Source organism: Onychomys torridus, chromosome 4 (assembly GCF_903995425.1).
Source record: "Onychomys torridus chromosome 4, mOncTor1.1, whole genome shotgun sequence".
Classification (NCBI taxonomy): domain Eukaryota; kingdom Metazoa; phylum Chordata; class Mammalia; order Rodentia; family Cricetidae; genus Onychomys; species Onychomys torridus.
In genome coordinates this window covers 3,880,610-3,893,612 of record NC_050446.1, presented here as the reverse complement: position 1 = coordinate 3,893,612, position 13,003 = coordinate 3,880,610, and the positions used below count along the sequence as shown (strand labels likewise).

Genomic DNA, 13,003 nt, shown 5'->3' with positions numbered 1-13,003 from the left:
CAGGGTCAACAATACTCAGGGATTGTTTCCATGGTTTGACCTGCAAATTCATTTATAAAGTGGGAAATCTCTACACTGTGGGGTCTTTAATGCATGTGTACTGTCTATTACTGCTTTATATCTGGTATCTAGCCTGACATCTTACACATAGATTTCAAGATACACTTTCTGAATTAGTGGGGTGGAAGGGGTAACCCAGAAGATGTGCATCAAATAGTAAAACTTGGCAATCTCTGGGCTTGTGGGTTTATTGGTTCTTTTTCTTGGTAGATAAAAATCTTATCTATTCTTATTTTCTACAGTAAGCAGGTGTTATTCTTCTATTCAATACCTTAAGCATAATTTCAGATTAATGTATAAATTACAAGATTAGCACCAAAAAATGCGGGAGAGTTTCTGTCAGATTCCTGAACTGTTACTGTGTCCTGATCACATCATCATTTCTTTCATTTGTTCTGACCCCAAACATATTGACACAAATTGTTGATGGCATTTCCCCCAGAAACAAAGAACAATTTACAAGAACCATATTTTCCTTACCACTACCCGTAATGTCTTCACTAAGATTTCTCTTCCAAATGAAGTCTCTAGTGAGAAGTTGATGGGGTGGAGTCCAATTTCCAGAGGAAGCAGGCTGAAGGTCACCAAGTGACTGGAGGAGCCCTCAATCCTCTGGCGCACACATCTGGAGGACTTGGAAGCCTGATGGCTAACAGCTGAGCCCCCTGACATACAGATTCCCTCCACAGTAGACATTTTAACACAGAACTGAAACACAGCAGGTGAAGAACTGTATTAGAACACCTCATCATTTAAGCCACATTTGATGAAAAAGAAAAAAAAAATCTCTAAGTATATCCTAAATTATGCTGGTCTGGACACAAACTCCCCTGGTTTATTAGCAATGTCAGACTAGCCCCTCTGGTTCCAAGGCATGGCAGAAGGCTCATTTCAGGCTTCCTTCAGGCACATGCAAGCTGCTGTGGGTCACAGCAGTGTCACGGGGTGACTGAAGACTCAGTGCTAGAGTGGTTCTATCCTTCTTAGAGAGCTGCTCACTCTATAATGCTACAGCTACTGTCATCCTGTGTTCCTGCTGCTACGATGTGACTGTTTTGTCCTCTCCACAGTCTGTGTTTTGGACAGCAGGAGCCTTGCACAGCAGGAGCCTTGGGTTTAGGTGTTTGGAGTCTTACCTTTACCTCAGCCTTTGACTCATAATAAACGACAGTGGAAGGAATGATAGAAAACTCTGTACCTCAGCTCATTCAAAGGCTTACCTAATACACACCCATCTCTAGTCCTAATCTTATGATCTTCCCACTTGTGCCCAACTGTGTTTTATTCTACAATAAAACACGCTCTAGAAAGACATGGATTTAAACTTGGGCTCTCCTCTTATGAGCTGTGAAACAGATTGTGTGAGCCCTCTCATTTTCTGGTAACAGTATCCATTGATTTCTGGCTCAAAGAGTGAGTATATTTTCACCATCAATTTGGTGAACCAGTAGAATCAAGAACTATGCCCGAAGAATAAAATCCATTCATTCCAGAATCAAGCAGATAAGCAGGAGAAAATGCAGATATTCAACAGCTAATTTTGTGGGATTTCCCCCAAATGTAAAGTTCCTTCTGCTCTTTGGGCACATTTTTGGGACAGTGCCAACCATGGTTGATGGGGGAAGAGCTAAAGGAGACCATGGGTCAAGGATTCCCCAGCATAGCAGATGTGGGGCAAGGGAGCATTCAACACAAGTTCATTGTAAAATCCCACAATAGCTGGGCATGATGCCATGAGGCTCTGATGCCAGCACTGGAGAGGCTGGCCCAGGAAGACCCGAACTTTGAGGCCAGGCTGGGCTATGCAGACAGCTCCAGGCTGGCGTCAACTACATAGTGAGACCTGATGTGTGATATTTTGTTTGTGTTCTGACACTAGTTAACCATAGAGGCCAGGCAGTGGTGGCAAAAGCCTTTAATCCCAGTATTTGGGAGGCTCACCCCTCTGATCCAGTCCTGGAAGATGGAGACAGGAATATAAGGTGGGTGGAGACAGGATCTTGGCCACATTTGGTCTGAGGATTCAGAGAGATAAGAAGTCTCTAGTGGCTGCTGCTCTGCTTCTCTGATCTTTCAGCTTTTACCCTAATATCTGATTCTGTGTTTTTATTTATTAAGACTAATTAGGATCATGCTTCAGAGACTCTACCTCTGAACAAAACAGCCAAACTGAACCAAACAAAAAGCCCTAATGCAAACAATAATAACTACAATAAGCCCTTGCAGTAAGTTGGAATTAGGAAAGGACTTTTGAACCTGATGAGGCAGTATGGGTAAAAAGCTACCTGCAGCAGTAATTCCGATTTCCGTGATTGCCATGAGGCTAAGACCAATCGTGAACTCCAGACAATACATTTAAGCAAATGACAGCCACTTGGAAGAAGGGAATGGCGCCAGGATGGATATCTGTCTGTCTGTCTGTCTGTCTCTCTCTCTCTCTCTAACTGAAGGTGAGTTCCATTAGTGTTTTGAGTTGAGTCTAAATCCCCAGTAGAGACCTTCCACCTTGCTGGCTCAGGGAACCAGAGGACAGTGTGAGGAAGTCACCACAGCTGAGGAGGGAAGACACTTGAGGTCTGTGTATGTTCTTTACTCGAAAACCCTGCTGACCCTTGACCTACACACAGTACAGATTCTAAGGATCACAGCTAGGCCAAAAGAACTGAACAGGGACTCCAGAGTCTGGGATGATATCCATCTAATTGCCTGCTAAAACATGTAAACAAACCTAAATACTTTTCAGAGGAAAAGAACAAAACCCATAATCTTCATATAACTTCAGTTAACAAAGTCTCAGATTAGATCCAAAATTACTAGCCGTCAAGGCCCAGGAGAATGTAATTTATATTTAAAAGGAAAGGGAATTAGTAAGTGTTAGCCCTGAACTATCTATCATGATGCACTTGTTTTGATATAATGAAAGTATTGGTAAGTTAAAGATTATATACAACTGGTAATATCATAACCTTCAAATTTCAATTGTATCACCATATATCACAACGACTCTGGTGGTCTGTGCTGTGATGGTGTAAACTAGGATTGGGCATATAGGATATAGGGCAATCATCTAAAACAAATAATCTGAACACAAACTCCAGTGTTTAAAGTAAAAATGATTCAATAAAATATGTTGATAGAAGGATAATAAAATTGATAATATTTTTATTTTATTTAGAATGGAATTTATGCTAAGCCCACTATTATTATTTAGCCATAGTTAGTAGACTAGCAGAAAGCATTTTCTTAATACAATTCTATTTTTAAAGGTTTATTTTAGTTTTGATTATGTGTATCTGTATGTGTGTACACAGTTGAATGCAGATGCCTGCAGAGTCCAGAGTTGGAGTCTCGGGTGCTGTGGCCCTCCCCACTTGGCTTCTGGGACCTGGAATCGGTCTCCTGGAAGAGGAGTCCACACTGAACCATTTCTCCACCACACCCTCTTAGTAACTTAAAACACTTGTAATATACTGCTTTATTTGTAAAAATTTGTAACGTGATTTTTTAATCCATTATATACTAGTAGTATTTGTAACGGTAGCTGATACTAAAGTAGTTTCTTTTTAGAATCTTAAAATGAGGAGATCGAAAAGATTTTTGTTGTTATAAATACATTTGTATCAAAACACGACAGGAAGACCCACAGAAAGAAATTCAAGCAAAAGCATAAAGTCTGGGGAGTAGAATAAAATTGAGCTAATTAAAAGAGAAAAGAAATGATCTAAGAACTTATTTAAATATTTAAAAATAGATTACTTTGCTATTTAGATTCCAGTATACACATTTAAATGATGTAATAGTCTTATTTCAACTACTGATGTAATTTTTAAATATTTAAAACTATTTTAAAAGTTTTAGATTGGCATCTTTTAAAACTTAGATGAAAAATTTTATATGTCAGTTTGAAAGTGTGCCAATGCAATGCATAGTTTCTTTAAAAATGTTGGAGAGTATATATAAAATTTGGGTGAGGGACCACTGAAATACTCAGTCCTAAGAATAAAAGTAGAAATTTAAAAACATAGTTAGATTTGTGGACAGTGTTGGGTCCCATCTAATGTCTTGTGATTGTGATGAAACCTACCAGCCCACAGTATGGTTAGTTGTAGAGGTGCACCACACAGAAAAGACAAATGGGAAGGTCGGAGTTTTTCACCGTTTGATCCCAAGTGAGGGAGATTCATGAGAGTTGACGTAATTTTAGACAGTGTGGTTATATATTCATGAGTGGTTTGTACAAAGAGGAGAGTAAAGACATCAGCTGTTTGGAGGATAATAGAAAAGGTTTTGAGTCCATCAATGGATTGGGGATTTCTATGGGGTCAGACTTGCTACAGAATTATTGGCAATAAGTAGTTAGCAAAATGGCAAGGAGACTATGGCTGGAGGGTGAGGTGTTGAAAACAAGATTTTGGAGAGGACCACAAGATAGACAAAGAGAAGAAGAGCAGGGATAGCAAAAATGAAACACAGGATACGATGGTTAGCATTCAGGGGATTGGGGAGCTCAGATGAACCAAGCAGGAACTCCCTCTTCTCTCAAATTCACAGTACTTAGCTTCCTTCTGTTCTTTGTCCTCCAGCAGCACCACATGACCTCACTCTATCCCTTCCTCCTTTCTGTACCCCTGCACACTCCAAAGTGACGTCTAGGACAACACTCAATGCATGTGCTTATTGGAGGTGTGTGTGTGTGTGTGTGTGTGTGTGTGTGTGTATGTGTGTGTTGGGGATATTTTAATGACATTCTCAGACAACTAGAGAATATTTCTTTTGTCTCTTTTATTCTAACATACCATAAAGCACTACTCACCATTGTCCCTGAAGTCCTGTAATTGTAAACGGTTCCTTTCAATTGGATCTGTTCCCCTCGTACAACAGAATAGGGTATGTTCATCTCCAGAAAGATGTCTTTGAACACTTTTGCCTTGAGTGTATCAGCAACACATATACCTTCAGTCCAAAGGAAAAGCAAGGTATGATCATATTATGGAATTCTTATCTTACTTTATTGTGTCACATTTCCTTACTAAAATGTGCCACATTCTCTTTCTTTAAAAATAATATTTCATTTGTTTGCCAAATATTTAATTCTATTTAAAATATGAGAATGTGTGTTAACTAGAGTACCAAATCTTTTTAGATATTTATTGCTGAATCCACTGAATGACTATAAAGTTTTGACTGTAGAGACAAGACTTGTAAAAACAAAATTACTAAACAAATGACAGCAATCCTGTAGTTGTTTCCACAGCGTCTGTGTAAAGTCACTTCCAAGGGACATTAGCCAAGAGAGAAGACATAGATTTATTTCTAACTCTCCTCAAGCTCCCATGCTGTCAAAAGTGAAGGAAAGGAGGTGTTTGATCACAGAACTGTAACTGGCAGCTCATAGAAGAGCTGAAGAAATTCAATAGCTTCAAAGGTGTAGGTACATTGAAGTCTTTTGAGGAGAAAGAAAATTAAAAATTTGCCTCTTAAATCCTGGGCAAGGGGTTGGGGATTTAGCTCAGTGGTAGAGTGCTTGCCTAGCAAGCGCAAGGCCTGGGGTTTAATCCACAGCTTAAAAAAAAAAATTCTGGGCAAATGAAATTTACAATAGCAAAGAATTACATCTTGGCTAATCAGTCCCTCCAGAGATGGACATGTGACTCAGGGTTTCTTACCACTGTCTGAAATGCCAATGCCTTGGACCTCCCAGGTAGTAAGTGAGTCAGGCAGCACAACCTGCATCTGGCTTCTGGAAGTTCAAACATTGGTATTTGTAATGGTTAATATCACCAGCTTGACAAGATCTAAACTCATGCAGAAGACAAGGCTCTGGGTGCCCTGGGGAAGGGTTGTCTTGATTAGGCTAGCCTCCATCTATGCCTGTGAGCCATCTTCTTGATTGGGTTAATTGAGGAGTGAAGATCCACCCTAAGAGTGGGCAGGGCCTCCAGGTGGTGGTGCACACCTTTAACCCCAGCACCAAGGAGGAAGAGGCAGGCAGATCTCTGTGATTTCAAGGCCAGTCTGGTCTACAGAGTGAGTTCCAGGACAGCCAGGACTACACAGAGAAACCCTGTCTCAGAAAACCAAAAACCAACCAACCAACCAACCAAACAGAACCAACATAAAAAGGGCAGTGCCATTCCCTAGGCTGGGGTCCTGGACTGCACAAAGAGGAGGAGCTGGCTGAACAGGGGTATTTGTTATTCTTGCCTCCTAACAACCATTGGTGCCTCAAGCTTATGCCCCCAAGACTTCCCCACGGCAATGGACTGAATACCAGAACTGTGAGCCATAATGAGCCCCTCCTCACTTAGGTTGTGTTTTCCAGGAAGAGAAACACATACAATATTCAACTACAGTGCAACATTAGAGTTGACAGCATCACACCAGCTATTAAGGAAAAACTAACCCAGATAGTTACGTTCAGCTTCTACCCCACCTATCTCAGGTTTGCAGACATTGCTCCTGTGGCTTGAAGACGGGAGAGAGAAGAACACCTTTGCAATATTGCCCTGTCAGAGCATATAGTACAGAGAAAAACACATCCCCTGTTATCATGTGCTAAAATATGGGTGCAAGGTAATTAGCTGTGATACCGCTTATAACAGTATACTAAACTTACCAGCAAGGAGTAAGCCTGTGTATTTATTGTAGCTATGGCCTACTGGTTCTTCATTAGGTATGATACCAAGTACCAAGTACACAGTGTTTGTAAGCTATGGTCCTGCTGTCCACCGGTTTACAGTCCAGTGGAAGACAGTTAGGTAGATATTAAACGTGAGTTCCATGTCAGTGTAACCACTGTACCAAGATGGCATTCAAAGGGTCCAGTCAACACATTCATATTTATGTCTCTACATCAGGTCCTGGATATAACATAGAGACCTGGAATCATGTTTTGCTTTGGAGGTATTGACTTTTTAAAGAAGGAGACGGGTAAGGAGACAGGCTACTGAAATACCACGTGACCCCTGCACAGGAGTAACTGGGACTAGTAATTGGTCCAGTCCCGTTCTGGTGTGGGATGTTTTACCAGAAGTACAGAAGGAGGGCAATGCAGGGTGGGACACTGGACAGCCGTGCACAAGAAGGCTGTGCAGGGGAAGGAGGAGCAGATGCGCAGAGCCCCGGCTGGGCGCCAGTGCAAAGCCAGCGGCAGTGGCCTGGGAATGATGAGGTGGACTCAGGGTTTTCATCATTGTTTCCAGTCCCTGCTACAGGGAGACTTCTTGTTAGAATTAAAACCCTAATAAAGAGTTTAACAAAATATAACTCCATTTTTGTTTCATCTGTTTGTTTTATATACAGGTACTTTTATGTTGAAAATGGTTGCCCAATATGGCATATAGCACATGGGCAGTAGATGCATATTAAAGATAAACTAAATAGAGTAGCACCCCTCTTTACTGATATTTGGGGTCACCCTGGACTCAACTCTCAGACAAAAGTACCCTAAGCAAAATGAGAAAACAAAACGAAATTTAACCTAAGAGTGGCATTATCTTAATTAAAGGGAAAATAGTAGTATCCTGATTCGAGGCAGTAATATTTTAATTTTCTACATCTTCTTCCAGAGGAACATCAAAGATACCTTTTGGGAACATGATGAACTTCCCACAGCCAGCTCTCTGGAAAGTAGCTTCGAATATCTGCTTTCATTACTGGTAACAGGGTCTTTATGTCTAGGGGAAAATAAATTTAGTTATAGAAACCAATATAAATTCTGCTTACAGGTGAAGTTTTAACTACAACCATCCATCTGTGACTTGGTTGTTTTCTAACAGGTCAGTAAGGCATTGTCTTTAATGATTTCAAACAACTTTAAAATCGTAGAAAGCTTCTGCTGATGACGCTGGCGGAACAGCGAAGAAGCGGCTGAGGTTGGTCTTTTGTGCAGTCTCGGAAAGACCAACCTCAGCAAGCTGAGAGTTATTTGCAATTTGATGATTTTGACAATTAGGTTTATATCAGAAAACATGGAAGCTTTCTGCGATCTCTGACTTAATTGGTAATTTGTATTTCCCTTAATAAAATGAATGGAATGTCTGCTTCCATCCGAGATGCATTAATAGGGGACTGTGGATTTACCCCCAAGACTCAGAAACTTAGAAAACCAGATAGGATATCAGAAACAACAGTCCCCAGACATCTGCATAAGCAGCCTGGGCCTGGAATCCCTGAGAGGAGCTAGCTCTGTTCTCTCCAGTTCTCCACCTGGGCCATTCACAAGTCAGGGCAGGCAGAGGAGCCCCTGCAGCCTGGTGGCCTTGAAGACTGGTGGCCGCACAGATAGGACTTTGGGGGGTGTGGGGATGTAGAAAGCGGGTACCATGCAACCAAAGCCAACTGGAAGATACCAGTTGAAAAACTGGGCAGTGAAAAAAATGGGTGCACTAGATTGTTAGTCAGAATGGTGCTTGAATGAGTGAATAATACCATGGTTATGGTAAAATTATCCCAAATAGCGTGGATTTTTTTTATTGCACTTATGTCTGTAGGATGTATCAATGGAGACAGACAACACTCAAGATACACAGCTAAGCAAAGCAGACTAGAAAGAGGAGATGCTTTTGTTTCTTTTCTTTACCTAAAGATGACGCATAAATGAAGATCTTAAAAGTTTTGAAAACATAGAAAGTTTTACAAATTCTAAAAAACATCATTGGCTGAAACTGAAATAAGGCTTCCAAAACAATGTTTTGCTCAGTTTAGAAGTCTTTTGCTATATTTGGTCAGTGTAAACACAAACTTCATTTTCAATGGTCATAATATACCAGAACCATAGAATTTTAGTATTCAAGGGTATATTGGGGTTATCCAATCTAAGGCTCCTGCTTAAGGCTCACGGGGTAAATCATCACTCAAGCTTTGGGAATGAGTGGGCTTTAAATTTATACCAGATCAGGACCCAGGCTTTGTTGGGGAATATTATTTTAAGGTGTGTTACTTTTGTTGATGTTGCATTTGTTTAACTCTGTGAAGCTATGTTACTGTGCCTGTCTAAAACACCTGATGGTCTAATAAAGAGCTGAACGGCCAGTAGCAAGGCAGGAGGAAGGATGGGTGGGGCTGGCAGGCAGAGAGGATAAAAAGGAGAAATTTGGGAGAAGAGAGATCTAGGAATAAGTGAAGGAGGAGGACTTCAGGGGCCAGCCGCCCAGCCGCCCAGCCGCCCAGCCGCCCAGCCGCCCAGCCGCCCAGCTGCCCTGCCGCCCAGCCGCCCAGCCGCCCAGCCGCCCAGCCCAGCCGCCCAGCCACACAGCTACACAGCCACACAGTCAGACATGGAGTGAGAAGGAAAGAAAAGGTATACAGAAACAGAGAAAGGTAAAGCCCAGAGGCAAAAGGTAGATGGGATAATTTAAAGTTAAGAAACGCTGGCAAGAAACAAGTCAAGCTAAAGCTGGGCATTTATAATTAAGAATAAGCCTCTGCCAAACAGTTCAAGCTATTCAATTGTCTCACTTATCCAGAGGGCCTGATCCAGTTGGGGGCTCCACAGCTTTTGGTTCATAATTCATGTGCCTCCATTCATTTGGCTATTTGTCCCTGTGCTTTTTCCAATCTTGGTCTCAACAATTCAGCTCCACCTGGGGCCTGGCCGAGGATCTCTACATCCACTTCCATCAGTTATTGGATGAGAGTTCCAGCACGACCATAAGGTGTTTGGCCACCTGATCACCAGACTAGGTCAGATCAGGCTTAATCTCGACCATTGCCAGTAGTCTACAGTGGAGGTATCATTGTGGATTTCTGGAGAGCTCTCCAGCACTCTGCCTATTCCTGTTCTCATGTGGTCTTCATTTATCATGGTCTGTTATTCCTTGTTCTCCCTTTCTGTTCTTGATCCAGCTAGGATCTCCTGCTCCCCTGAGCTCTCTTGAACTGTTTGGGAGGCACGCAGGCAGTGGGACCCAGATCTGTCCTTAGTGCATGAGCTGGCTGTTTGGAACTTTGGGCTTACACAGGGACACTTTGCTCAGCCTGGAAGGAGGGGACTGGACCTGCCTGTACTAAATCCACCAGGTTGAATTGAATCCCCAGTGGGGTCTTGGCCCTGGAGGAGATGGGAATGAAGGGGAGGGACTAGGGTGAAGGAGGGGGTGGGAGGGGGGAGGACAGAAAAACCCATGGCTGATGTGTAAAATTAAAACCCAAATATAATAAAAAAAGATTAAAAAAAAATAAGCCTCTGTGTGTGATTTATTTGGGAGCTGGTTGGTGGGCCCCCAAAAAGAAAAAACAAACAACAAGGCTTGACTGGGAACATACCACTCTAAATCCCCAGGAATAACAGAAGTGTTTTTATATGTATAAGTCATCCATTCTACTTTTAGTTTTTACAAAGCAGCTAAGCTATCTTCATTAGCAGCATTAATTTACACAAAATCCCCCATATCAGATAGGATTCTGGCAGAAAAACTCATACTTACGCATCCTCCCCAATGGCATAGGTTTATGGAAGCCTTCTTGTCGGATCTTGTTTGCGATGGTACAACACTCATTGAAGGCCCTGACACAGTTTGGGCCTACAGTGACCCGGGCAGCTCGCTGTGCACAGGTTTCATGGTCATTACGCCGCGCTCCATCAAGACAGCATTTCCTCGGCACTCGGTGCTTGTATTTAGCAGCTGAAATGGTGACCCAAACCCTTATCATGCACAATCATAACATCTCAGATTTAGAACTCCGAGGGGACATTTGTTTCTTAACATCACATAACCCCTCACCACAGCAGCCACAGCTGGCTGGCTGGCCAGCCTCTCCTTGGAACTTCTCCAAAAGCAGGGAGAATGTGGCCTCAGCAGGTGGTCTGTTCTGACTCATGCTGAGTGGTTGAAGGACCTCCCACAACTAAGCTAAATACTAACTTCTGAAAGACTTCAAACAAATTAAATATCCAAGAGACTTTGGCACATTTAAAGATGGCTATTGTTATTATACAGTAACCATATATCCTACTTTTTCTAACACTTTTCTGACTTAGTTTATAGACCTTCACTAAGGTCATCTTGTAAGGACTCTCAATAGAAAAAGCATCAAAATTTATGAACTTGTCTAGATGACCCTTTCTAGTCCATGTTCTTTACATGTTTACATGTAAATAACTTATTAAACTAATAAGTAAAATTTTATTACCGAAAGATGGTTAATTATCATAATAACCTTTTAAATAATTTTCAGTTTTTAAAATATATATATTTAACAGTTAATAGCACTTAGAGCAGTGTTTCTCAACCTGTGAGTTGTGACCCCTTCACAGTTACCACCTAAGACTATTGGAGAACACAAATATTTTCATTACAACTCATAACAGTAGCAAAACCACAGTTAGGAAGTAGCAATGAAAGTAATTTTATGGCCGGGGGTCACCACAACATGAGGAACTGTGTTAAAGGGTTGCAGCATTAGGAAGATTGAGAATCACTGACTTAGATAATTTCTCTGTGACTTAGACAAGGTTTCTCTGTGTAGCCCTGGCTGTCCTGGAACTCATTCTATAGACCAGGCTGGCCTTGAACTCAGAGATACACCTGCCTCTGCCTTCCAAGTGCTGGGACTAAAGATGTGCACCACCACACCTGGCTTAAATAATTTCCATTAGCTATACTTTATAAAGATAATCATCTAAGTAAGAAAGAAAAAAAACTTTTTTAGTTTTTAGAGATAGAAATGCCTTCTTTTTACTCCAAGTACTGGGCATTGAACCCAGGGCCTGTGGATGCTGGGTGAACTCTACACTGAGCTGTGTCTCCAGCCATCATGATACTAGCAATAAAGACAGTCACTGAGATTATAGCCAAGGAAATACCAGCTCTGTTTGGATTAAACCTTCTGAAGGGTGATCTAGACCTCCACACGCTTCTTTTTTCACTCATTCTTTTTGGAATTGGGGGTGGTTCTACAAGGTTTCACTTCAATATGATCGTAATGTTTCATGAATACAAGAGACTTTGAGTACCTTGTTCTTGTATTGTCTGCTGTAGGAGCTCCAGGTCTCTTTTTGGCCTGAGAATTTCTTCACATGATTCATCTGTTTAGAAAAAGACAGAGACATAGAAAACGGGAGAAAGAACACAAAATCGAAAGAATAAGTTTCATGGAAGTATCTGAAACATCCCCAGTGATTTATTTAACAAGTCTGCACCATGAACCTGATTCAGATTAGGCTTGCTTGCATGGTATTGCACTTAGCCCTCTGCATACATGTGTGATTGTGCAGTATGGTGTTCTTGTGGGACTCCCAACATTGGGAAAGTGGGTGTCTCTGACTCTTTTGCCTGCTCTTGGGGCCCTTTTCCTCCTACTGACTGCCTTGACCAACCTTGATATGAGGGTTTGTGGTTAATCTTATTGCATCTTGCTATGCTGTGTTTGGTTGATACCGAAGGGAGGCCTGCTCTTTTCTGAAGGAAAATGGAGTAACAGTGGATCTGGAGGAAAGGAGAATTGTGAGGATCAGAGAGAGGGGATGCTACAGTCAGGATGTATTTTATGAGAAAAGAATAAATTTAAAAAAAACTAGATTAGGCTCTGTGTGTTATACCTTTGAATATGACACAATTCATCAAAGACCTACTATCATGTAATCTGGTTTGTTTTATGATCTTGGTTTTGAATATGGCTGCTTTTTGGATACATTGATTATATTTAGCAGGAGCTAGATTTTTGTTGAATTACCTTTCTGTCTTCTAATTTTGTTACATGTTTATTTATTTACTTGTGTGCGTGTGCTCACATGCAAGTGTGCATGTGGAGGTCAGAGGACAACTTGGATCAGCCGGTTCTTTCCTTCCACAGTGTGGGTTCCAAAGACTGAAGATCATTAGGATTTGCAAGCACTGGTACCCACTGTGCCACCTTGCTGGCCCCTATTTCTTTTATTTGTTTTTTTTTTGAGCTATATTATTTTAAATATGAGGATGAATATCATGGTACCAACTAGAAT

The 13,003-nt window shown here is 41.4% G+C and overlaps 1 protein-coding gene across 1 annotated transcript in view; it reads right to left on the bottom strand.

Moving 5' to 3' along the window:
* Nucleotides 1–13,003, bottom strand: part of LOC118582570 (complement C5-like) — a 101,842-nt gene that overhangs the window by 51,015 nt on the left and 37,824 nt on the right. Inside the window, exons 16-21 of the mRNA XM_036185543.1 lie at nt 12,017–12,088; nt 10,488–10,685; nt 7,646–7,736; nt 5,727–5,800; nt 4,874–5,013; nt 541–768 (exon numbers count right to left, since the gene is read on the bottom strand). Of these exons, the coding sequence (XP_036041436.1) occupies nt 541–768; nt 4,874–5,013; nt 5,727–5,800; nt 7,646–7,736; nt 10,488–10,685; nt 12,017–12,088 (803 nt within the window). The remainder of the gene's footprint in view (nt 1–540; nt 769–4,873; nt 5,014–5,726; nt 5,801–7,645; nt 7,737–10,487; nt 10,686–12,016; nt 12,089–13,003) is intronic.